The sequence below is a fragment of the Pipistrellus hanaki genome, assembly GCF_964339955.1.
Source record: "Pipistrellus hanaki genome assembly, chromosome: 8".
NCBI classification, from domain to species: Eukaryota; Metazoa; Chordata; class Mammalia; order Chiroptera; family Vespertilionidae; genus Pipistrellus; species Pipistrellus hanaki.
Window position 1 is genome coordinate 74,091,685 of NC_140510.1, and position 23,283 is coordinate 74,114,967.

Here is a 23,283-nt window from a genome sequence, read left to right on the forward strand (position 1 = left end):
ATATATATGACTTAAAATTGGCATTTGTGACAATAAGGGTGGATCTTGGGAATATTATGCTAAGTGAAATAGACAGAAAGTTAAGAACCATATGATTTTACTCATATGTGGGATATAAAACTGAAAGCAACAAATGAACAAATAAGGAAAGCAAACAAAAACTCAGAGACTTGGACAACAGTATGGTGATTATTAGAGGGAAGGAATAAAGGTAGTAAAGGATAAAGGAGGTCAAATATATGGTGATGGAAGAAGATTTAACTTAGGGTGGTGAGCATCCAATATAATATTCAGATGATGTATCATAGAATTGTACACTTGAAACTTGTATCTTATTATTGACCAACTTGAGACCTGGTGCATGAATTCGTGCACCCGTGGGGTCCCTCAGTCTGGCCTGCTGGGATCGGGCTAAAACCAGCTCTCTTACATCCTCCAAGGGGTCCTGGATTTCAAGAGGGAGGTTCTCAGGTGATGTACCCTGGAATCGGGCTCCCTCCTCTCTGGTTCTGGGTGTGTCATCCAAGAACCACCGCTGCCAAGACACTGCAGCTTGGCAGCTCCTGCATTTAGCGTCTACTCCATGGTGGTCAGTGCACATCATAGCTACTGGCTGGTCAGCCAGTTGCTTAGGCTTTTATATATATATATATATATATATATATATATATATATATATATATATAGATGTCACCCCAATAAATTTAGTTTTAAAAATATAGCTTGAAAAGTATATTTATCCCCAACCTTTGCTGAACTCAAATTAACATGTTCTTATTTACAAACATTAAATTCCCATGAATCTTTGTTGTTATATGTCTTTCATGAATCATTGATTTTTCAAGTATAAAATAAATCCTTTGTTATGTTGACATTTTTATTTTAAAGTTGTATTGAAAAATTTGTTTTATACATTTTGGATCATTTTGTTATTGTTGCATCTAACTGTTTAATGTTTTTTTATATTTGCTCCACAGAGTGGGCAAAAGGTTTATAGTTGTGCGTATGCAAAACATAGAATTTATTTGTATATTATTATTTTTCATATGAACAACTGCAAACCTACTTTCATCCCACCCTGTGTGTGTGTATGTGTGTGTATGTAAAATTTGTAGTTTAAAGTAATTTAATTACAATTACTGTATTGTCAGAAAAATATTAAACTGTGGTACACTATATGTGTGTTTAATGTGGAACCTCAGGCTTTCTAATGTTTTGATAACTTTATTATGGAAGTCTACTTGAAAGTTATTTTGATTTTTGAATGTGCATCTTATAAAATTCAAAATAACAGGAAAAATTTCTTTTAAAATACAGATGTTCAATTTATCTTTAACAAACTGGAAAAAAAAAATCCTACCTCCCCCTTATCTTACAACTTTTTACTTTTCCTTCCTCACCTGAGCAAAGCTCTTGTCTATGACAGTACAATTATTTGCCAGTATTCTATTAGATCCTTGAACAAAAGTTCTAGAAATCAGTTATATAATACCTTCTGACACCACCTAGAATTTCTCCTGAATCTGCAGAGAATTTTTATTTCAATTCATTCTATTATGCCTATCATCTCTGTCACTGCTGGCCACACCCTGAATAGCAGTCCCTCCCATTTCTATTAAAAAGTCTGCATTTGCCGAAACTGGTTTGGCTCAGTGGTAGAGCGTCGGTCTGCGGACTGAAAGGTCCCGGGTTCGATTCCGGTCAAAGGCATGTACATTGGTTTTGGGCACATCCTCGGTAGGGGGTGTGCAAGAGGCAGCTGGTCGATGTTACTCTCTTATTGACGTTTTAGCTATCTCTCTCCCTTCCTCTCTGTAAAAAATCAATAAAATATATATATTTTTAAAAGTCTGCATTCACTCCCATTGTTCTGCACTTCTTTCCGAATGACCTTCTTGACCCACTCTCTTCCATTCCACCATTTTGTTTGAAAACCACTAGCCTACATGCTTACCCTCCGGTAGGATATTCCTACTTCCTAATGGAAACCTCATTTTCCTTATATTAAGTATTATTTACAATCATATGCCTGGCATTGTGCTGACTCCAGGTTGAAGTGTTCCTGTCCTTACGAAGTTCAGTCTGGTGTTGAAGACAGACAGATGGAAAAACAATTTTAGCTTCATTATAGAAAAATCAACTGCCAAGAAAAGAGGCTTGTCTTATTCTTTCTTTGCCAACTCAGATCTTCTACATGGGAAAAAGAATAACTTGTTTGATTGGTCAAATCTTGCTATTCTTGTGCAAGTCATAGGTACATGGAATTATTAACTCAAAAAGATTTGTTTGAAGCCTCTTTTCCCCAGCCCAAGCTCAAGAGCAATGGCTTCTTTTCACCCTCTGTGGTTTTCGGTCCTCATGAAATAAAACACTCACAGCAAGGCCCAGGGATTACCCCCTAGGGTAGCAAGAGAAAATATTAGAATTTAGCAGTTTTCTTTAACAAACAAGAAAGTACCCTATTGAGCTGACTCTAAGCAGCATACAAATATTCTGAGGAAAAGTGTGGTTTCATGCTCAGAAGGGTTCATATGAATGCCCTCATGCTTTCACGGTGTTGTGTTTGCTAGTTAAGTGGATTGGCCATGTACATGACTTTAAGTAGATTATTTAGTCTGTTTTACAAATAGATGAAAACTGACCTTTAAAAAATGTCATGGCAAAGCATTTTTAAAAGTTGGCAAGCGTAAAGTTATATCATGTTAACAGTTGTGAGCTGATACCTCATTGCAGTGGTGGTTTTTTTTTAATTCTCAAGAAGTGTCTGTTCCCATTTTTTAATTGGATTGTTTGGTGGTGAGTTGTATGAGTTCTTTATATATTTTGGATTTTAAGCCCTTGTCGAAACTGTTGTTTGCAAATATTGATTGGTTGCCTTTTGTTTTATTGGTTTCTTGTGCTGTGCAGATTTTTAGTTTGATATAGTCCAATCATTTATTTTTGCCTTTACCTCCATTGGCTTTGGGATCAAATTCATAAAATCTTCTCTAACACCAAGGTCCATAAGTTTAGTACTTATGTTTTCTTCTATGTGATTTATTCTTTCAGATCTTATATTTAAGTCTTTGATCCATTTTGGATTAACTTATGTACACAAGGGCAAACAGTAGTCTAGTGTCATTCTTTTGCATGCGGTTTTCCAGTTTTCCCAGCACCATTTATTGAAGAGGCTTTCTTAGCTCCAGTGTATGTTTTCGGCGCCTTTGTCAAAAGTTATTTGCTTATATACATGTCATTGAGATTTTGATGGGGATTGCACTGTCTATATATTACTTTGGGTAATATGGACATTTAACTATTTTGATTCTTCCAATCCATGAACATGGAATATCTTTCCATTTCATTGTGTCTTTTCAATCTCTTTTAATACTGTTTTGTAGTTTCCAGAATATAGGTCCTTCACACCCTTAGCTAAGTTTATTCCTAGGTATTTTATTTTATTTTATTTTATTTTATTTTATTTTTGCTGTAATTGCAAAAGGAATTTTTTTCCATTTCTTTTTCTGAAATTTTACTGTTAGTATAGAAATGCAGATTTTAGTACATTGATTTTGTATTCTGCAACTTTACTGTATTTGTTTATTGTTTCTAATAGTTGGTTGGTGGAGTCTTTGGAGTTTTCTATATAAAGGATTGTGTCATCTATAAAAAGTGACACTTTTACTTCCTTCATTCCCAATTAAACAAGACAAGTAATAACAAGAGTTGGCGAGGGTCAGATTCCAGTACTAAGCCCTATTCAGAATGCCTACAAACTATCCCAGAAACACAGGGCAAATAAGTGGGGTGGGGAGAGATTATTCAGAAAGGAGATTATGATACTTCAAGTGGATTTGAAGAAACAAAAAAGTAAGAACTAGAGGGAGCCGAAACCGGTTTGGCTCAGTGGTAGAGCGTCGGTCTGCGGACTGAAAGGTCCCAGGTTCGATTCCGGTCAAGGGCATGTACATTGGTTGCGGGCACATCCCTGGTTGGGGGTGTGCAGGAGGCAGCTGGTCTATGTTTCTCTCTCATCAACGTTTCTAGCTCCCTATCTCTCTCCCTTCCTCCTCTCTGTAAAATATCAATAAAATATATTTAAAAAAAAAAAAAAAGAACTAGAGGGAGATGAGCCTAGATAGAATAAACAAGTGTAAAAGCATAAAGAAGCAAGGCACACTTTATATTATATATATTGTTATATTGATGTAATATACAGAAGTTGACAAAGAGAGTGGTGGAATAGAATAGAAATTCTGGGGGAAGGGGAACCCAAATACTAGTACATATGGTAACATAGTCTAAAGGTGACATCTCCAGTCCTAAGGGCAAATATGTGTTGTTGTTGTAATGATGTTAGGACATTTATTTGGAAAAAGAAAAGAACCTGGGGAATTGAAAACAAGGGTAACTAAAGTTTCTGCAGTCTAGCCCTTTATTTCTTTTTTCAACTATACAACAAAAAGAACTTTATTTAAAAATACTTTACAGACGTGGGTGCTTGAAAAAGCTCTTTAGTTCACTGTATATAAATGACAACATTAATAAATAACATTAGTATGACAGACCTGAACATGGACATATCTCAGTCTAGCCCTTTAACCACCTACATGAAATCCCAATGAGGAGGACAAGGCTAACGCTGACTGTGCGTTGTGCTCTGCCCTGTTACGCCCTTTACATCCTTACCTCCTGTGGCTGCTCAGACAGCCTGGTAAGCGAGGCAGGTGTCATCCGTGTATTCCGTGAACAGTAATAAAACGAGGCTCTGACAGGTGAAGTAACTGCCAGGACCCCACAAGTAAGCTCTTTCTCAGGTAGGACCGCCTTCCATTTGGGGCAGGTCTCCCTCCCTCCCAGCTGCAGGCCCTGGTCCCTTTGCCTTCCTTACCCTCGGGGTGGTCGGGTAGGGGCAGGCTCCGCGGGGGGCGGGGGTGGGGTGGGGGTCGAGGTTCGGGGGGTGTTAGGAGGGGGTTAAGGGGGGGGGGGGGGTCGGAGAGGCGGGGGAGACACTCACGTTGGCCTGCCGGTGCCCAGGGCCCTCTTGGCCTGGTCCTTGGAGAGATTAATGGTCTTGCCTTACTCCTGGAAGTGACGGCCTGGGGGACACCCAGACCCTCTGATGGGCGCGTTTCCAGGGAGCTCGGGGGCTCCTCTGAAGCACGGGGGCTCTGAACAGGGAGTGGACCCGCCCGCGTGGTTCTCGACTGCGGCTGGCTGCGTTGGAAACCTCAGGCATCTGTTGGGGAAATCCATCCGTCCATCCTCCCAGGGCGGGTCTGTGCCTAACTGACTGCCTGCCACTGCGCAGGCGCAGCCCTCCCGCCGCTTTTCCCGCGCTTTCCTCCCGCTCACGCGCAGGCGCACACGCACACGCACACACGCGCACGCACACGCGCAGGCGCACAAGCGTACAACACTGCGCGGCCGCACGTTTAGGCGGCCCCGCCCGGGGCTGGCTTTGGGGGCCCGCAGCCTTGTGAGCCTGGAGGGACAGGCCGTGCCCGGTGCCCTGAGAAGGAGCCCACCATGCGGCTGGCAGCAGGCTCCTCGGCACGTGACCGGTGTCCGACACCGGAGTGCGTCCCGTCTGCCCCTATCCTCCCCGAAGCCCTCCTCCCTGCAACGGTCCTTCCCGGAGACTTAGCGTCCATCACTGCTTTACCCTACGTTCCAGATGCGCTATTTCCAACAGCCTAGACCACTGGTCGGCAAACTCAGATGGAAGCTTCTTCAAAATAGACTCGCCCAGGCCGTGGTATTTTGTGGAAGAGCCACACTCATGGGGCCAAAGAGCCGCATGTGGCTCGAGAGTCAGTTTGCCCCACGGACATAGCACAGCGCGTTGATGTGCATCTTCCCTCCTAGGCCTCCTGTGTGTCCCAATCTCATTTGAACCTGGTAGTGTTCTCCCCACAAAAGCTTAAAATGCCAGACACGTTTGAATTCTAACCCCAAATATTTGAAGCCTACTCCTCCCCTTTATGGCACCTAGTGTAGGCCATCTCACACAAGCACCATGGTGTATGCATGGGTCTCCCAGCCCGCTGTCATCCATCCTTTCCACGATTTCACCTTTAACACTTAAAAATACAGTCTGCTTTTTGAACAAACAAAACCAGGAACGCCAGAGCTTCTTTATTGGCCATAAATTGGAATTTTAAAATATACATTTTTATTGATTTCAGAAAGGAAGGGAGAGGGAGAGAGAAATAGATTAATGATGAGGGAAAAGATCATTGACTGTCTCCTACATGCCCCCCACTGGGGATCAGCCTGGGCATATGCACTTGACAGGAATTGAAGCTGAGATCCTTCAGTCCACAGGCTGATGTTCTATCCACTGATCCAAACCAACTGGGGCTACAGTAAATTGGAATTATTTAATGCGAAAACCAAGAGCCTCCAGAATCCTTAATCGCTATTCTATTTGGAACCCATTTTTCTCTTATTCAAGGACCAATTCAAAGTTCAGCTTCCAGGTAAGCCATAAGACCCCATACACATACTCCAAATGCAGAATTAACAGCTGTCTCCAAGTTGCCACTCGATATAGCTCATTAGTGGATTCACCCTATTGCAACTAATTGTTAATTTAAAAAGAAATAGATCTGGCCAGTGTGATTCAAGTGGTTGAGTGTTGATCCAGGAACCAAGAGGTCACCAGTTCCATTCCCAGCCAGGGCACAATCCCCCACATTGGTTTTCTCATACTTATCCTTCATAACATTCATTGTTCAGATGTGGTGAGCCTCAGCTCGAATGAGCGTGGCTTCCCTGAAGTTTGCTGGCAGTGAAAGCTGGGACTGGCAGGATGCCAGCGCATTCACAGTTCTGTGAAAAGGGGGAATCCCTTTTCAGCAACTCCAGCCTCAGAGACGGCAAACCACTCCTATTATGATGCCTACACCACATTTAGACCTATTCTAGGAGCATCCACTTCTATTATCAATTGATCAATCCTCTTCTGTTCTACAACATTCAGCTGTTTGCTAAGGAGGGCTGGCCCACTCGTTTTGTTGCTGTGCCCCAGAGGCTTTGTGACACCTTGCCCCATGGAGCCTTATCCAGGGTTTCACACCAGTTGAGGCGCCATTGGACACAGCTCTGAAGAGACCTGTTCCAGTGCAGGCCACCTCAGGAGTAGGATTTCGAGAGCCAGAAATCTCTCGAGAATAGATTCAGTGAATTTCTACTCATTCTTCTCGTCATGCCAAAACAGAGGCAGCGGAAAGGGTTTTGCAAAAGTCAATTGAGTGTTAGCTCAGCAAGCTCACTGGCCTCTGCTTTATTTCCCTGGAGTGTTTTGCCTACTCTGCTTCTCTTTTGCTACGTCTTTTTTTTTTTTTTTTTTTCCTAATTATTTTTTAAAGCTTCCTAAATGATTTTGATGTGCAACCAGCTCTGGGAACCACTGATATCGGTTTTAAAAAGAAGTAAACTTTTTCAGTTATAAAATTTTTCAAACAAAAAAGATATATTTTCTTTTTATTAGTCATGAAGTAAAACATCTTTCAAGCTAAATTACATTACATTATACTTATTACATGATACACAGTCACTAAGTCACTTAAAAAAAAAAAAAAGACAAATTTCATATTTCAATGAACCCAGGAAGGAGATATCAAAAATAAATAATGAAGGTCTTTATTTCTCTTCGTGCCCATTCCCTAAATTTATGTTTAAACCTGATATAGCTTTTGTAACAGTGAAGTTACTTGTTCTCTTTAAGATAATGATTATAAATGCCACCAATTTGACAGAACGGGAAATAAACACTTTTACCTACTTGTTTCAAGCTTATTACCTCCTTTTTGTCATTAAGATAATGACGATTGGGTATAAATTGCAGGTACAATTTTAACAATTTCCATAATCTTGAGATTTTTTTTCAGTATTACATAATCAAAAAAATCATTTCAAAATACACCTGTGCATATCTTATAAAAATACATTTAAAAACAAGGATGGGAAGACTTCTAAGCACTGGGCCGTTTTCCTCTGAAGGTGAGCAGGCATTAGGAAGAGGCGTTGATTCCTTTATCAGGATATTCTTCCACCTCAGAGGAGAACATCAACTCTGGGAGAGAAAGCGAACAGAACATACTCAAAATGATTTCCCAGGACCTCAGCAAGTTTTTCAGTTTAGTTTTAAACAATCCTTTTACGTATAGACATAAAATAAACAACAGAAAGCCTTCAAGTACAAGAAGAATTCTTGATAGTGAAATCTGATTTAAAGGATGAGCTAATGACAAGGGTAAAAGTTTTGCGTTTAAAATTTTCCAAAAAGTAAAAATTTCCAAGTTTTAAATATATTGCTAGCCCCTGAAAAATAAAACATCTAAAATGGAGATAATATAATAATGCTCACCAGGAAATGTAAGTCACCTGGGGAACCCAGGATCATTAAACAACTGAAATGTCTAATTCTGTAAGTGATCATGACCTAAAATGTTGGGAGCAGATGTGGAGAATGGGCCTGGAACTAATACGAGGTGCTTGCCAGGATATCTTAAATGTGCTATCCCATTTAGTCACCATAGTAACTCTGTAAGTGAGGTGTTATCATCCCTACTTTATAGTGATTTTTTATCCACATGATAAAAATGTTACATAATTCACATGACCCTAAGAGAGAGCAGGATTCTGCAAATATTTAGAAACACACTTTGCTATTTAGTTTGAATACTGCACAAGCTTGCTAGATGTAACTTCAATCCCAACTACAGTGTAGAAAGATATTAGTTGACTTTTCTACACTGCAACTATTACTTAGCATATACTGAATATGTGATTTCTTAAAATAACAAGAAATAATTAGAATACAGTCTTCTGATGTAAGTATTATATGAAAAAAAATCTTTTTTTCTTTAGATTACTTTATTTGAATTATAACGTCTAGTAAAAATGAGTGAGGATTTTTTCCCATCACCATTTACCCCCTACCACATTTACCCTCTTCCACTTCTTCCCTTCTACCACCTGTGTCCCTGAGTTTTTTTCTCTTCTTTCTTTTTTGCTCTATCCCTCCACCACCACTCCCCAAACCACCCCCTCCCCTACATTAGAGTTGTCTGCCTGCTCTCTATCTGTAGGTCTGTCTTGATTTTGCTTTTTAAGTAAGTCTGTTCATTAAATTCCACAAATGAGTGAAATCACATGGTATAATACTTGTCTTTTTCTGACTGGGTTATTTCCCTTAGCATAATGCTCTCCAGGTCCACGTGTTTTATAGGATAAATTTTTCTTCCTTCTTATGGCTGATTAGTGTTCCATTGTGTAAATGTACCATAGCTGTTTTTATCCACCCATCTACTGATTTAAAAACTATACTGAGTGAAAGAAAATAGCAAAATATATAAACCCTTAGAACATGGTCGGCAAACTGCGGCTTGCGAGCCACATGTGGCTCTTTGGCCCCTTGCGTTTTTAGCAAAGGCCAGCTTAGGAGTACGCTAATTAAGTTAATAACAATGTACCTACCTATATAGATTAAGTTTAAAAAATTTGGCTCTCAAAAGAAATTTCAATCGTTGTACTGTACTGTTGATATTTGGCTCTGTTGACTAATGAGTTTGCCGACCACTGCCTTAGAAAATTTTTAAAAAAATACTTTACATATATCAAAAGAAATAAAGCAACAGGATATTTACTGAAGCCACATAAGAATGATGATACAAAAAAGGTACATTCATCAATGAAAATACACACGATTACATTTTTTGTCTTGGTTTTTACAAATGGGAATGTTGGGAAGGTTCTCAATTCTAACACTTCTGAGACAGTTTGGTAATTAGTTGACCAAATTGCAGCTAAATGCTCAGGATGTTCAACAATCAAGATCATAATAATAACCAAAGTCCAGAAAATATCACAGAGGTTCAAGAGTGATGAAATACACCTTACACTGCAAACATGTAAATGAGTGCCAGAGGACCAGCAGTTTGTCAATAGACTCCTCTCCTCCAGGGGTCCCAAAGGGGTCTGAGAACTAGAAATGAGTAAATCTCGCTTCCCACGGGCACACAAGGGTCAGGTTAGTCAACACTGTGTTAGACAATAAAAGGTTAAGAATTTGTTCAACACAGAGGAAGAGGTAAGAATAATTCACTTTAATTTGCATCTGACAGAGGCTGCATAGACGAAGCGTGATTTGTTCCTATTTAAGAGATATTTTGACCTTGTAAAGTGTATGACTGTCTGACCACTGGGCTGTAAGCCTGCAACTAATACAAAATAATACTGAAGTAATATTGAAAAAATAATATTAATAAAACTGTAATAAAAATAAAGAGATACTTTGATTGTAAGGAGAGTAGGAGAAATGAAGAGCAGAGACTTTCTATAAAACACTTGAAGGGTTAAAAACACCTCTAAATATGCACCAGAGCACAGAGGGCCTCATTCAGCACTTCCAGACCCCAGCTCTCCTAGACGCTCCTTTCTGCTTCTCTTAGTATTGCTCCACCACTTTATTGTCACTCTTCTTATGTTATTTTACTTTAAATATCTTTGTTACCACAGTTATCATAAGCTATAGCCAAAAGAGATTTCTAAGATCATTATAGAAGATTCCATGATATGCGTATACTATTTGCTCTTTAATACCTTCACTAAGATCCATGCCTGGCCTATACGACAGGAAAAGCCAAGACAGTCCAACCAGAATGGCCAACACCAGATTCACCAGGATCCACGGTTGGAGAACCTGTTTCTCATTTCCTGCCGCCCTAAAGATACAGAAATACTCATTATTAATGTCTTCATTTTTGTTCATGTATCTAAATATATCTTTTTTATTCCTCATCTGCAGGAATAGCAAGGAAAGCGTGAAATAAAACATGATACCCTATAAAATACAACCATATATATAGATCTCATAAATATGTATCATGAAAACAAATGTACAAAGTTATTGAATTCTAAACACACCTGTTTTGTACAGCGATAGAAATGGAAATTCAGTGTTGCCAAATTTTTTTCTAAGTTTCCTTTCCAGATACTGTGGTGTTACTCTTCATGAGATGTCCTTCCTTTCTCGCTTTACCTCATGCCTCTAGCCACTCTCTCAAAAAAGACCCCCCACTCTAAGTTTTGTGAACTAAAATCTCAGTTGTCCTGTGAGCTCCAGGGTTAGCCCCAGCGCCGAGGAGGGTGGCGCACCGTAGCCTGCTCTATCTCCCCACGGCTTGGTTTTCCCACTCGGTCCCCGCTCTCCCTCCCGTCACTATTCTGACGTATTAGGCTCAGATTGGGGGTGAGGGTGCCAGGCTCTTCCAGTTCATCATGTAATGACATATTTTAAAACCATAACTTAAGAGATTTAAAACAGATCATAAAAAGAGGACATTTCATTAAAAAATGCAGGTGTTTATAACAATAATTACCCATTAAAAAATTTAATAGGCATTTTCTTGCCACAATTTGGAAGATAAAAACAGGGCCTTTATTAATAGATAAAAACACATGAAAGAGTGGAAGGATTAGAATAGTGCCGTTACTCCCATTGTCGCTGTTATTACCATCAACAACTGCTAATGCTGTTTGAACCTTACCAGAGGCTGCCGTTCACAGAAGAAGGTGTATAAAGGTGGATCCTGTCACTTGTCATTTGCTGGCTCAGAGAGAGGGTAAGAGCAGCGACGTACACTGGGGAAAAGATAAATGATGTTTGTGTTTTTAACAGTCAAGTTTATTTTTAATTTATAGATTATTTTAAGGTCAAAAGTAATCTCTACTTTAGGGAATGACAATATAAAAGAAAGTCATTTGATCAATTTCAATAGACTGGATTATTTTTTCAAGAACACAGGTACTTTTGCCATGCTCACTATTTCATCTTTAGAAATGACTAGAATCTAGAAGATCTTTTTTTTTTTTTTTAGAAGATCTTTTAATAAATTAAATGACTGACTCAAGGTCCTAACACTAGTTTCGTTAATATTTTCTTAACAGAACAAAATGTATCCCAAATTATCCAAAGATAAAAAATATCATTTGTTACTGAAATGCTATGTCAACTCAATCTGTTTAATGTCAAGTAGAAATACAAAAGTTAGATAATACTTAATAAAAACAAAATAAACTCTTAAAAGTTACTAAGCTCAACTTCTTTTGAAAAATAGTATTATCAAAATTATGATTACCATGTTTTTTTAATTATAAATTCTACTAAACATCTATAAGTAATGCTTATAGCTAGCAATAATATAACATGTTTCAAAAAATAAAATTAAACTTTTCCTTGTTCACAATTACAATGTTACTCAAGCATTACACAGTTATCAAATTAAACTATTTACTCACAGAAAGATGCAAAAGCTGTTGGATCCAGGGCAAGAAAATTTCGGATTGCTACTGATATTTTGGCAAAGTCAATCCTAGAAAATACAGAGGTCTCTTGTCACAGGGCAACCATAACCTTACAAAATGTGACTAGCGTTTTTCCCTCTCTGTTCGAATGCTGCCACATTTATTGTCTCTTATTAAGCCTGAAGTAGTCACAGCTTATTTGGAAAGAGGGCCTTTGCAGCCATGATCAAGTTAAGATGAGGCCATTAGAATGGACCGGAATTCAATGTGACTGGTGACCTTAAAAGAAGAGATACAGGCACAGAGACACTCAGAAAGACTGCCATGTGACAACAGAGGCAGAGACTGCAGTCAGTGCTGAGTCTACAAGCCACTGAGCCCCAGGAGGCCAGCAACACCGGAAGCTAGAAGAGGCATGGAACAGGCTCTCTTGGAGCCCGCCAAAATGGGCCAACCTTGCTGACACTTTTGAGTTCAGACTCCTAGCTTCCAGAACTGTGAGAGAATCAATTCCTGTTCTTTTAAGCCATCCAGTTTGCTGTACTTTGCTATAGTAACCCCAGTATACTCATAAAATATCCAGACTCTTCTATATCTCATTAAAAGTATTTGGAAGATTATATTTTGCACTTTTTTGAACTGATTATATTTGAAAGAAGTGTTTGACTTAGAGTGATGCTGAAATGAGTTAAGACTTTTGGGTGTTGTTTCTCCCCCCTTCTGCCTCACCCCGCCACAGTATTCCCACCTCTAACTCCCTCCCACAAATAACAAAAACAGACTTGCCTAAAAAAAAGTCAAAACAATTTTATTTTGAAGACTGTCACAGTCAGTGACACATTTTGCTCAACATTTCCCCCTGAAGAAAAGTTAGAAAGATTTATAGTCACAACAGTCTTACCTGTCAAAAGCTGAAACTGTACTGAGAGCCAAAAGCAAGTAGAGAAGACTCTGGAATGGATATGCTAACGTCTTGTATTGTTGCAGAAGGTTCGAGAGGTTAGAAAGCTGATCTCCTGCTAGAACATATATCACAATAATATTCCACACAGCACAGCCAGCCAAGAAGCCATGAGAAAACAGGCCCACCATCCTGAATGGAAAAGGGCTTAATTATTACACATGAATTACTAAAGTGAAAGGCTAATGTATTTTTAAAACCAACTCATATACAAGAATAAAATTCAACATTTCATAGAAAGTAAAATCAAGCATTTTCTTATTTAACAGTGTTGAACAATTGACACTTAAAAAAAAAAATAGAATATTTGTGTTAAGAAAAGTCCAACAAAGGCAGCCACCTAAAAGTCCGGTGCACTGAGAGGGCGACGTCCCTGGTAGTCCAGGAGGGCTTCGTGTCCATCGACACGTCTATGTTCTCCGTGGTCTTTATCAGCTCTGAGCGGTCGGTGGCCTGGAATCGCCCTAAGAACACATTACACAATTATCCAAGAACCTGCTGAGTTTTTTTAAAAAATTATTCCTCCCTTAAGGACCCGTAGAAGGAGTGTGTCCATGTGCTTCCTTCTCAAACCAAAATAGATGCTGACGTAACAGTTTGGGAAATTGACTATCCTATCTAACAAAGATTGGAATATGCAAATTAACCATAACTCTGTGACAAAGATGGCAGCGCCCACAGCCAATAAGGAGAGAATATGCAAATTGACGCGACAAAGCGAGAGGCGGGAAGGTGGCTCTGGCCGGAGCAAAGGCAGTGCCAGCAGCCAGGGGAAGGAAGGCCTGTTCCTGCACGAATCTTTGTGCATCGGGCCTCTAGTGTTTAGTAAAATACAATAAGGAGCTTCCAAATAAGAAAAAAGTCTAGAAACCTTTAAGATGACAACGTCTAATATATTCTAATTTAGAGATTTTAGAAGTACTAACATTTAAATGTCAACACTATAAAGGTACACCGATATTTGACAACCCTTTACATTTCTTAGGGAAAGACCCCAGGGTATGTAGCATGGCACATGCTCTGTGATGACAGAAAAGAAATATTCCAAAACAAGGAACTACTTACGGCTTTTTTCCACAAACACTTTGTCCACAGGCTGGCTAATGCCGGTGGGCGCAGTGAATACGGACTGTTGTTCTGGACTCCTTTGCTCGTCAGTAATTATGTCTTCGTCTTCCAAGCCGAGCTCATTGGCATACTGCAGTTCCGCTGGCCGGGCCTTCCTGGGGTCAGGGAGAAAGGAAGAAACCAGGTGCTTACTGAATTTTTACAGACCCACACGAGGACGTACCTGTGAGTAGAATGAAAAGAACCTTGGACTTTGAGCAGAGAAATTTGGATTTTACTCAAACAGATCAGTTATTAACTGCTGTGTAGGCCTCAGTTTTATCCTCTGGACAAGGAAGTGGCTGAACTAGGTTGTAAGATTCTTTCCAGACTTAAAATTATATCGTCTTATAGAGACACTAGAGGCCCAAGCATGAAATCTGTGCCTGAGTATGGTCCCTAGGCCTGTCCTGTGATCAGGGCCATCTTCCTCAGCTGCCCACAGCCGGCCCCGCCCCCATCACCACCCACCCCCGGTTCCCCATTTGCCATCTGGTGACTGGTGCCTGACGGCCAGGGGACGGAACCGAGAGGTTGGCCGTTCCTGCCCGCTCACCAGCTCGGGGAAAGGGACCACCTCATAGTGACTGGTCCATTAGTCGTTCTGGTCATTCTGCCATTAGGGTCAATTTGTATATTACCCTTTAATTATATAGGATTGATTACTATTTAAATCGTAATATAGGGTCATGTCTAAATACAAATAATAGTGTTATATAACTTCAGGGTACTTCTTTAAAGTATGTCTTTCTATTTTATCTAACTCTGAATCCTATGCTAAATTACACATTATTATTTATTGCTGAAGTAATGATCATTTCAATTTTAATAAAATGAGAAAATAAATTTCAATAGCCTATTTTATTAATATTACCTTTCATTTTTAATATCTTGAATATGTAATTTTTTGTTACTTATATAAAATCTTCTACTTGTGTTTCTTTTTTAGAGACAGCTCCTAAGAATTTTTATTCAAGTACAGTACTTTACTTTTCTCAGTGGTCTACACTTTTCAAATTTGTCATTAGATTGGTTTAACTGATATCTTTGTAATACTACAAAGATATCAGTTAAACCAATCCTAGAGATATACTAGAGATATACTATCCTAGAGATATACTAGTATTTATCCTAGAGATATACTAGTATTTATAGACTTCATCAGAAGCTATCACTTGGAAGTTCCAAATTAAGCATCAGAGTGTCCCTGAAGAATATTTAGAAGAACAAATAAATTCTTACTTTGTCTTCCTTCGAGGTTTTTTAATAATGGGCTCCTCAGCTGGCTCCACATCAATACCATTTTCATTCCGTAATAAAGGTGGACTAGATGTCTTCTGGGTGAAAGCAGTCTCCAATTCTGGGGGGAAAAAGAAAAAGATTAAAAATTTTAATTACTATAATGTAAAAAGAAAAGAAATGTACAAGACTTTTGTAATACAAGAGCACCTTAAAATTTTTAATTGGGTAACACTGTTTTGCATTTGATTAAAAAAATTTTATATCTCTAAACACAACAAAATGTTTGATGTAGCAATGCCAAAAATATGGGGGAAATGATGTAACCCAGCAGTGACACACACAGAGGAATGTGAAGACAGGCGGAGAATGACATTATGCTGTCATAAGCCAAGGACAGCTAAGATCACCAGAAGCGAGAAGAGGAAAGGTGGGCTCTTTCCTAGAGCCTGCGGAGGGGGCGTGGCCCCGCGCACACCTCGCTCCTGACCTTCTAGTCTCCTGGTCTGTCTGAGACTAAATTTTAAGTCACTCAGTTTGTGGCAATCTGTGAAGGCAGTCCTAAAAATTAATACAACATATTTTACATAATGGGATCCTCTGATACATCCTATTTTACAACCTTTGCTTTTTGACTCAACAATATATTACTGGCGGTTTTCCACATCACAATATCACCAAAACAATCCTGTTAATGAGTACTTGGTTTCTATCAAATGGGTAACATGTTTTATCTGGGTTTTACCACATTGTTAAATCTTTGATATTACCAGTTTCTGCTCTGATACATAATATTTCAGTTGACCTCCTTTAATTACTGTAGCTGTTGTAGTTACTTCTACTCCTATACATTTGAACAGGTTATACCATTTTACACTCCTATCAGCAGTGTATGGGTGTACCCTTTTCTCATCAACATTTATTTTATAAATTTTTAAAAGCATTGCCAACTCGATAGGCAAAATAAATTATATCATCTTGTCTACCTTGTGAACAGTCCCTGAGACACAGCAAAACTCAATTAATGGCCCTAACTGGTTTGGCTCAATGGATAGAGTGTCAGCCTGCGGACCGAAAGGTCCCAGGTTCGATTCCAGTCAAGGGCATGTACCTTGGTTGCAAGCACATCCCCACTAGGGGGTGTCTAGGAGGCAGCTGATTAATGTTTCTCTCTCATCAATGTTTCTAACTCTCTATCCTTCTCCCTTCCTCTTTGTAAAAAATCAATAAAATATATTTTAAGAAACTCAGTGTTAGCTGTTGCTTTATTATATTGTCAATAGAGAATCTATCCTTTCCCAACTAATCTTAAATATCAGTTTCATTATATACTAAATTCTTCTACACATCAAAATCTAAACTTTTTTTAGTCCTGAATTTGCACCACTTCCCTCATAATCTACACACATAGTATCAAGAGACCCTCTAAAGTAGGGGTGTCGAACTCAATCAGAGAAGGGGCCAAAATCTAAAATCCAGCCTAAATCGCGGGCCGAATGGTTTACTGAACAGTCATAAACTGACAATGTCATAAACTGACAGCGGAGTGCAGTGATGACAGCGCGGTGCGGGCCACATTGCAAGGCCTGGCGGGCTGGATTTGGCCCGCGGGCCTTGTGTTTGACACATGTGCTCTAAAGTGTTCTTGACTTAACCCATTAGAGCAACTCTAGTGATAAAAAATTTAAGCAAGCAAGAAAAATAAAGGGATATGGGTGGGGTGGGAGTCGGGGTGGGAGGAGAATTCAGGTTTTTACTCATACACCCAAAATCACCATCTAACCTGGCTGCTTTTACATACCAAGAGGTACCCTTGTCTTCTGTCTTCTTTGAACAGGAGCTTCTGGATGCTCTGTCAGTTCTTTAGTTGGTGACTCGCTGCTCTCGGGTGACCTATGAACAAGACCTTCCAAAGAAGCACTTGCTACAGAAATAGAGTAAAAATAAAAATAAAAATGGGATAACTTGAATAGAGACCACAGAGTCGTAAAAAGATGGGAAAAGAGGGAACTGGAATGTTTCCGATGTAATAACCCCTTCTCCTACAGAACCAATCTTGATTTCCTTTCTCCTCACTTGTAACTTCGAATTTTAAGTTTGGCTCAGTGGATAGGGCATCGGCCTGTGGACTGAAAGGTCCTGGGTTCGATTCCAGTCCAGGGCACATGCCCGGGTTGTAGGCTCAATCCCCAATTGGGGGCAAGCAGGAGGCAGCCGATCAATGATTCTCTCTCATCATTGATGTTTCCATCTCTCTCCCCTTCTCCCTACCTCACTGAAATAAATAAATAAATAAATAAATAAATAAATAAATAAATAAATAAATATTTTTAAGTATTTAAAAGGAGAGATCCAAGAATCCTATGTCTCTAAACCCAGTAACCTATTCAAGGTCTGGAACCAATTATAGCTTAAGATAACTCATGTTGTCATGGGGATAAAAGACCCCCAAGAGTCCAAGAATGTGGTGGAAGTAAGAGTGTTGGTGGCACAACCCTTTCTTTTAGGAATCCTCCGAGGCACCCTTCAGGCTGTTCACTGCCTGTCCCTCCCTGCCACCAGGAGTCCCGCTGCTTCCCGGTGGCCGTGGACCTCGTCTCTCCCTGATCCGATGTTTCTCATGCCCGAGGCCTGGGAAAACCTGAGGTCCACACCACAGAGAGCAACTTCTTACCTAGCACCGTTTTTGTCCTCGGCTTCTTTTTCTTGGGATGACTAAGGGGAACATCATCTGTAACACAAACAAAAACAAAAAAAGGAAAGGCTGCCTAAAATCCTGTGCAGGGGACAGTGTTTTCAAAAGGGAACTTTTAATAGGGAAGGCCTTTCCCTCTCTTCCAGCCTACACCTACACAGGAAGGGAAAGAAGGTAAGACACTGACAAAGTCAGAGAGCCCACGGTGCGGCACTAAGAGCTCACTGCTGGTCAGTGGCGGCAGAAACAGTGACACAGGAGGTGTGCTCACCAAATATCCATGTGACCCCTACCCTGGGCCTGTGCTTGGCTCTGGAGCATAGGCTATGAGAGAAGTGATCTGTGTCATCTGGAGGCCAGAACACGGAAAGAGCCAGTGAGAAGCCCTGCAGCTCTCTCCTCTCCTGACAACAGAGGAGGCCTCACGTTGAGATGGCAAAGCCACAGGACGGAAGTGGCCTGCATCACTGCCTCACTAGAGAAGAGGCGATGAGAGGCAAATGCCCTGAATCATTGCCACAACAGACTTTGCGTTAACCAGATATAACCTTACATGATATTAAGTCACTGAAATTTTGGGGTTGTGTGGCATAGCCCAGTCTACCCTGACTAAATGAGACACAGTAAGATGCAGTCCCTAATACAGAACGATAACTAGCCAGGGGTTTTGATCCGGGTGACTCGATACAGAAATGAATGCTTTTATGTTTGTAAGGTCAAGTATCAACCATATTACTAGTGTTATTTCTCAACCATCATTTAAAAATGGCAGCCATAGATTATTATGATAAAGATGCTGTATTATTATAAATTATACCACCCAGATTCAACTTTAAGAGAAACATCAATAAATTAAACTTCTGAATATTTAATACCATATTTAGAAAATTTTACATTAACAGTGAACTCACCTTGAATATTACTTTACATGACACCGACGAAATTTAATCAAGACAAAGACAAAAAAAAAAAAAGAAACTCCATTAATTAGAAATCTACAACATTGTCAAACTGAAAACCGACTTAAATCATTACAAATTTAAAATAGAATTAGTTTTCACACACAGTTTGCTCATTTACAAACTAGCTTATTTACAAATAACAAGCCAGTAAACCTGCTAATAAAATAACCCCAATATTTTCTCAATCTACATATACACTCTCCCTTCTATCTATTAATAAAGTGGATTAGACAGATTAAGAACTCTTACTCTTCCTAAAGTCCCGGTCGCTGGTTAAAACCAGCTTAAACTCTGAGGAAACAATTCTAGCAAACAGAGCGCGGCCAGGATTCTACTACACAAAAACCTGAAACATTCAGAAGAGATCCATTATCCTCCCGTGTTCGAAGTCAGGCTTTGAAACAGAACACTTCATTGTAACCGTTACCCCAAAGATTCAGGGATTGTTCACCTTTAGACTGTTAAGAAGCCTTTTCTTAAAAATATCAAGAAACCTTTTCTGAATTATGATGGATCTGCAAATGGTGGTCAACTCTTCACTTTGTTCACTGTGCACGTTTAGAACCCCACAGTAAAACCCCTGTGCTTTTACCTTGGCACAGGTGGGAGGGCTCGTGGAGGCCGCTAGGGGAAAAGAAGAAAACTGCTTGTCAGTAAAAGCCTACAGCAGCTTTACTTCCCATTTTTCAAACCTCTTGATTGCTGTTCACCAGGGAAAGCCAGGCGGTTCTGATGAGAACCAAATGGGCAATATTTAAATTTCATATAAAATGCCTTCCTTTCTATGTACCCTGTTACCCACGGCCAGGCCCTGTTCTAAGCACCAAGAATGCATTTATGAACAAAAGGAGGAGATCCTGCTTTCACGACATTCAGTTATCCCTCAGATACCTGAGCGAAGACTGACTGGGAAAGGAGCCTGCATTTTTGACAAAGGGAAGCAAACACACAAGTCCTGGGGGAGACGGGATTGGGGGTGGGGGTCCCAGGCCCTGGGGGAGACAGGCTTGAGGGGGGTCCCAGGTAAAAGGCCAGGAAGGCTACAGCAGTGACCATGGAGAGGTGGACAGAGGCCAGACTAACCAGGGTCCTGAAGCTGGAGGGAAGGGAGCTAGATGTTGTTTTAATTCATTAACAGGAAGCCGATGGAGGTTTTAGGCCACACAGTCACAGGCTATTTAAAAAGATCCCCCTGCACACAGGATGAAGGATGCATTTTAGGACTGAAAGACTGGAGGGGAGCCCTTAGAAACGCTGCTTTCCATGAATAAGAAGAGCTGTATTTGTTGTCCAGAGAGATGATAGTAAAGAATGGGATCTTTCCAAACAAAATACTAACAGAAACGCCTGCAGCAGTTCACTGGGCCAAGTACCCCGCGCTGCTTGCAGAGAACATCGCTTCAAAGGGGTGGGCATTCAGGCTGTTGCAGTTTATTCTGCAGCCGTTTAAACTGCGTGTTCCTGTAAATGCTGCCGGGTGCAGGCAAGGCAAGATGCCTTCACCCGGCCCAGCACTCAGCGTTCCCAGGGGAAAGTACCACGGTCCCGCGATAGCGCTTTTGTCCTAAGGATGCTGCGCGGAGCGTTCGATCCCAAGGCCGGTTCTCACAACTCCACGTTACAAAAGTTCCGCAAAAACCACATGTCACCCATTCGAAATCCCCAATGTGCACGCCTCTCCAAGGTAGGACAGTTCAGCTGAATGCAAAAATCCGGTAACTCACAAGTAGCGGAGGCTCGCTCCCCACCTGCTTCTTCCCCATTCTTCCTAACGTCCCGAGGCCGCCAGCTGCCTGCCGCCCCGCATCCCCGCTCCCTGCAGCCCCGCTCCCGGCGGCCCCGCATCCCCGCTCCCGGCGGCCCCGCATCCCCGCTCCCGGCCGCCCCGCATCCCCGCTCCCTGCAGCCCCGCATCCCCGCTCCCGGCGGCCCCGCATCCCCGCTCCCGGCGGCCCCGCATCCCCGCTCCCGGCGGCCCCGCATCCCCGCTCCCGGCGGCCCCGCATCCCCCGCCTCCCGGCGGCCCCGCAGCCCCGCATCCCCGCTCCCGGCTCGGGTCGGCCGCGCGCAGGCGCAGTGCGCCCGGCGCGCAGCCCCCTCCCCGCGGGGAGCGGGGAGACGCCGGGACGCGGCCTGGCCTCGCCGGCACCGCCGCTGGCGCGGGGCACCCAGGGGTGGCTGACGCGCCCCGGAGGAGACGCCAGCCGGCGTGGGTGCAATCACGGGCCCCCCGGGGTTTCCCAAGAGACTTGCTTGTTGGAGACGCGGCAGAGATGCCCACGATGAACAGTCTCCACCGGCAAAAACCGGTCCCTTCCCGGGAGCCGCCGGCATTCCCACCCGCGGGCCGGGCCGGGGCGACCGGGCAGTGAGGCGTTGTCAAGGCAACACGCCCGCCGGGCCCGGAAGCCTGCCGCCGGCCCGGGTTCGGTCCCGGCGGGGAGAGGACCGTCCGCCCCGCCCCGCTCCGTCCGTCCCGCGGGCGCCGATGCGCGTCCCCCCGGTGCCCTCCCTCCCGGCCGCGGGCCAGGCGGCGCCCTCGCCGCTCACCGGGCGGCTCACCGGGCGGCCCTCCGGCGGCGGCCCCGGGTCGGCCCTCATGGCGCTCGCTCTCCGCGGGGCTCCCAGGCGCAACCGCCGCGGCCCGAGCCCGTCCCCGCGCCGCCGCCGCGGCTTCGGCACCGCGGGAGGCGGGCGGCCGGCGTGGGAGGCGGGTGCGGGCGAGGCCGCCGCCCAGGCCGGCTCCGCCCCGTTCCCGGCGGCGCGGGGCGGGTCCAGACAATGACGGTCCCGGATCCTCCGCGGCCGTCCCTCCGTCCGCAAACCCGGTAAACCGAGTGGGGAAACCTTTTCTCCGAGACGCACAGCAGAGAGGCAAACCCGGGCTCGCCCTGAGGGTCCTTAAAAAGGGCAACCTTCGCTTTGCGTGGTTGGGATCTTTAGAAAGACGCTGTTTACTTTAAACAGCAAACTACAGCTGCGTGGAAGCGGCCCTCCGTTCGGTGGTCAGGAGAGGGGCGGTGCGGGACGCGGGGAGAGGCTGCAGAAGGTGGACACGGGCTGGAAGGGCGGCTGGAGGCTCAGGCCTGGGGAAGACAGGAAATCAGGACTTCTTGGAATAATGTTCCCTTCTTGTGGCTTTCCCAGATACTGGTCTCGGACTAAAATTCTGTCTACATAAAAGACTATGCCCTGAAAAAAATAAATAAATAAATAAAGACTGTGCCCTGTCCGGTTTGGCTCAGTGGATAGAGCGTCAGCCTACAGACTGAAGGGTCCCAGGTTCCATTCCGGTCAAGGGCATGTACCTGGGTTGCCCGCACATCCCCAGCGGAGGGTGTGCAGGAGGCAGCTGATCGATGTTTCTCTCTCATTGATATTTCTAACTCTCTATCCCTCTCCCTTACTCTCTGTAATAAATAAAAAAATAAAAAAATTAATTAATTAATTAATTAATTAATTTTAAAAAAGAGAAAAAAGACTAAGCGACTGTCTGACCATCTACCTGGCCAGTAGGTATGATGGGCACTGACCACCAGGGGGCAGACGCTCTGTGCAGGAGCTGTCAAGCTGCAGTGACTTGGCAGAGGTGGTTCTGGGTTCTCAAGGTGACGCACCCCAGAACCAGAGAGGAGGGAGCCCGATTCCCAATGGTTTACCTTGTTGCTGGGGCACTATTGGCCCCTAATCTGGTTTACTGCCCAGCTGCGGGGACCTCAGAGGTCCTTAGAGAGCCATAGAGCTGCCCCAGGTGCAGCCAGGCAGGGGAGGGATCATGCGAGGTTGGCTCCAGGGTGTGTCCAGCCATCTCTCCCAGTCCCGCCCTGCCGGCCACCTTCTAGTTAATCCTTTCAATGTGCGTGAATACGTGCGCCAGGCCACTAGTTTAAGCATAAATGTAGATATTGGTTTTTAGGAAACTTAATATTATTACAGCTTTGATCAGAAGAATATTTTTTTCCTTGTCTCGTGTAAAATGAGGGCAGTGCAGTTTTGTAGGTTTTGATGTTAGGTGTGAAATATGT

The 23,283-nt window shown here is 42.6% G+C and overlaps 1 protein-coding gene across 2 annotated transcripts; it reads right to left on the reverse strand.

Annotated features, from left to right (window-relative positions):
* Positions 1-6,113: 6,113 nt before the first annotated feature.
* TMEM237 (transmembrane protein 237) lies at positions 6,114-22,129 on the reverse strand. Of its 2 annotated transcripts, none has more exons than XM_084893270.1 (13): positions 21,809-22,129; positions 19,851-19,882; positions 19,208-19,218; positions 18,276-18,332; positions 17,403-17,525; positions 15,605-15,722; positions 14,321-14,478; positions 13,596-13,719; positions 13,196-13,387; positions 12,289-12,362; positions 11,538-11,631; positions 10,591-10,712; positions 6,114-8,059 (listed from the first exon to the last, which is right to left on the reverse strand). In XM_084893270.1, exons 1-13 carry the CDS (start codon positions 21,857-21,859, stop codon positions 7,998-8,000), a joined length of 1,218 nt encoding a protein of 405 aa, XP_084749396.1. In that variant the 5' UTR covers positions 21,860-22,129; the 3' UTR covers positions 6,114-7,997. The 2 variants fall into 2 exon arrangements, with proteins under 2 accessions (XP_084749396.1, XP_084749395.1); XM_084893269.1 differs by having other exon boundaries at positions 21,821-21,957.
* Between the last annotated feature and the right edge of the window lie 1,154 nt (positions 22,130-23,283).

Excerpts from the sequence above, each read along its gene's own strand:
- TMEM237 (XM_084893270.1), bottom strand. The coding sequence starts at position 21,859 with ATGAGGGCCGACCCGGGGCCGCCGCCGGAGGGCCGCCCGGTGAGCCGC. Across the intron at positions 19,883-21,808 it reads GCCGCCCGGTGAGCCGCCCG|CGGCCTCCACGAGCCCTCCC; the intron begins GTGAGCGGCGAG and ends CTTTTCCCCTAG. Across the intron at positions 17,526-18,275 it reads GAGGACAAAAACGGTGCTAG|CAAGTGCTTCTTTGGAAGGT; the intron begins GTAAGAAGTTGC and ends CTATTTCTGTAG.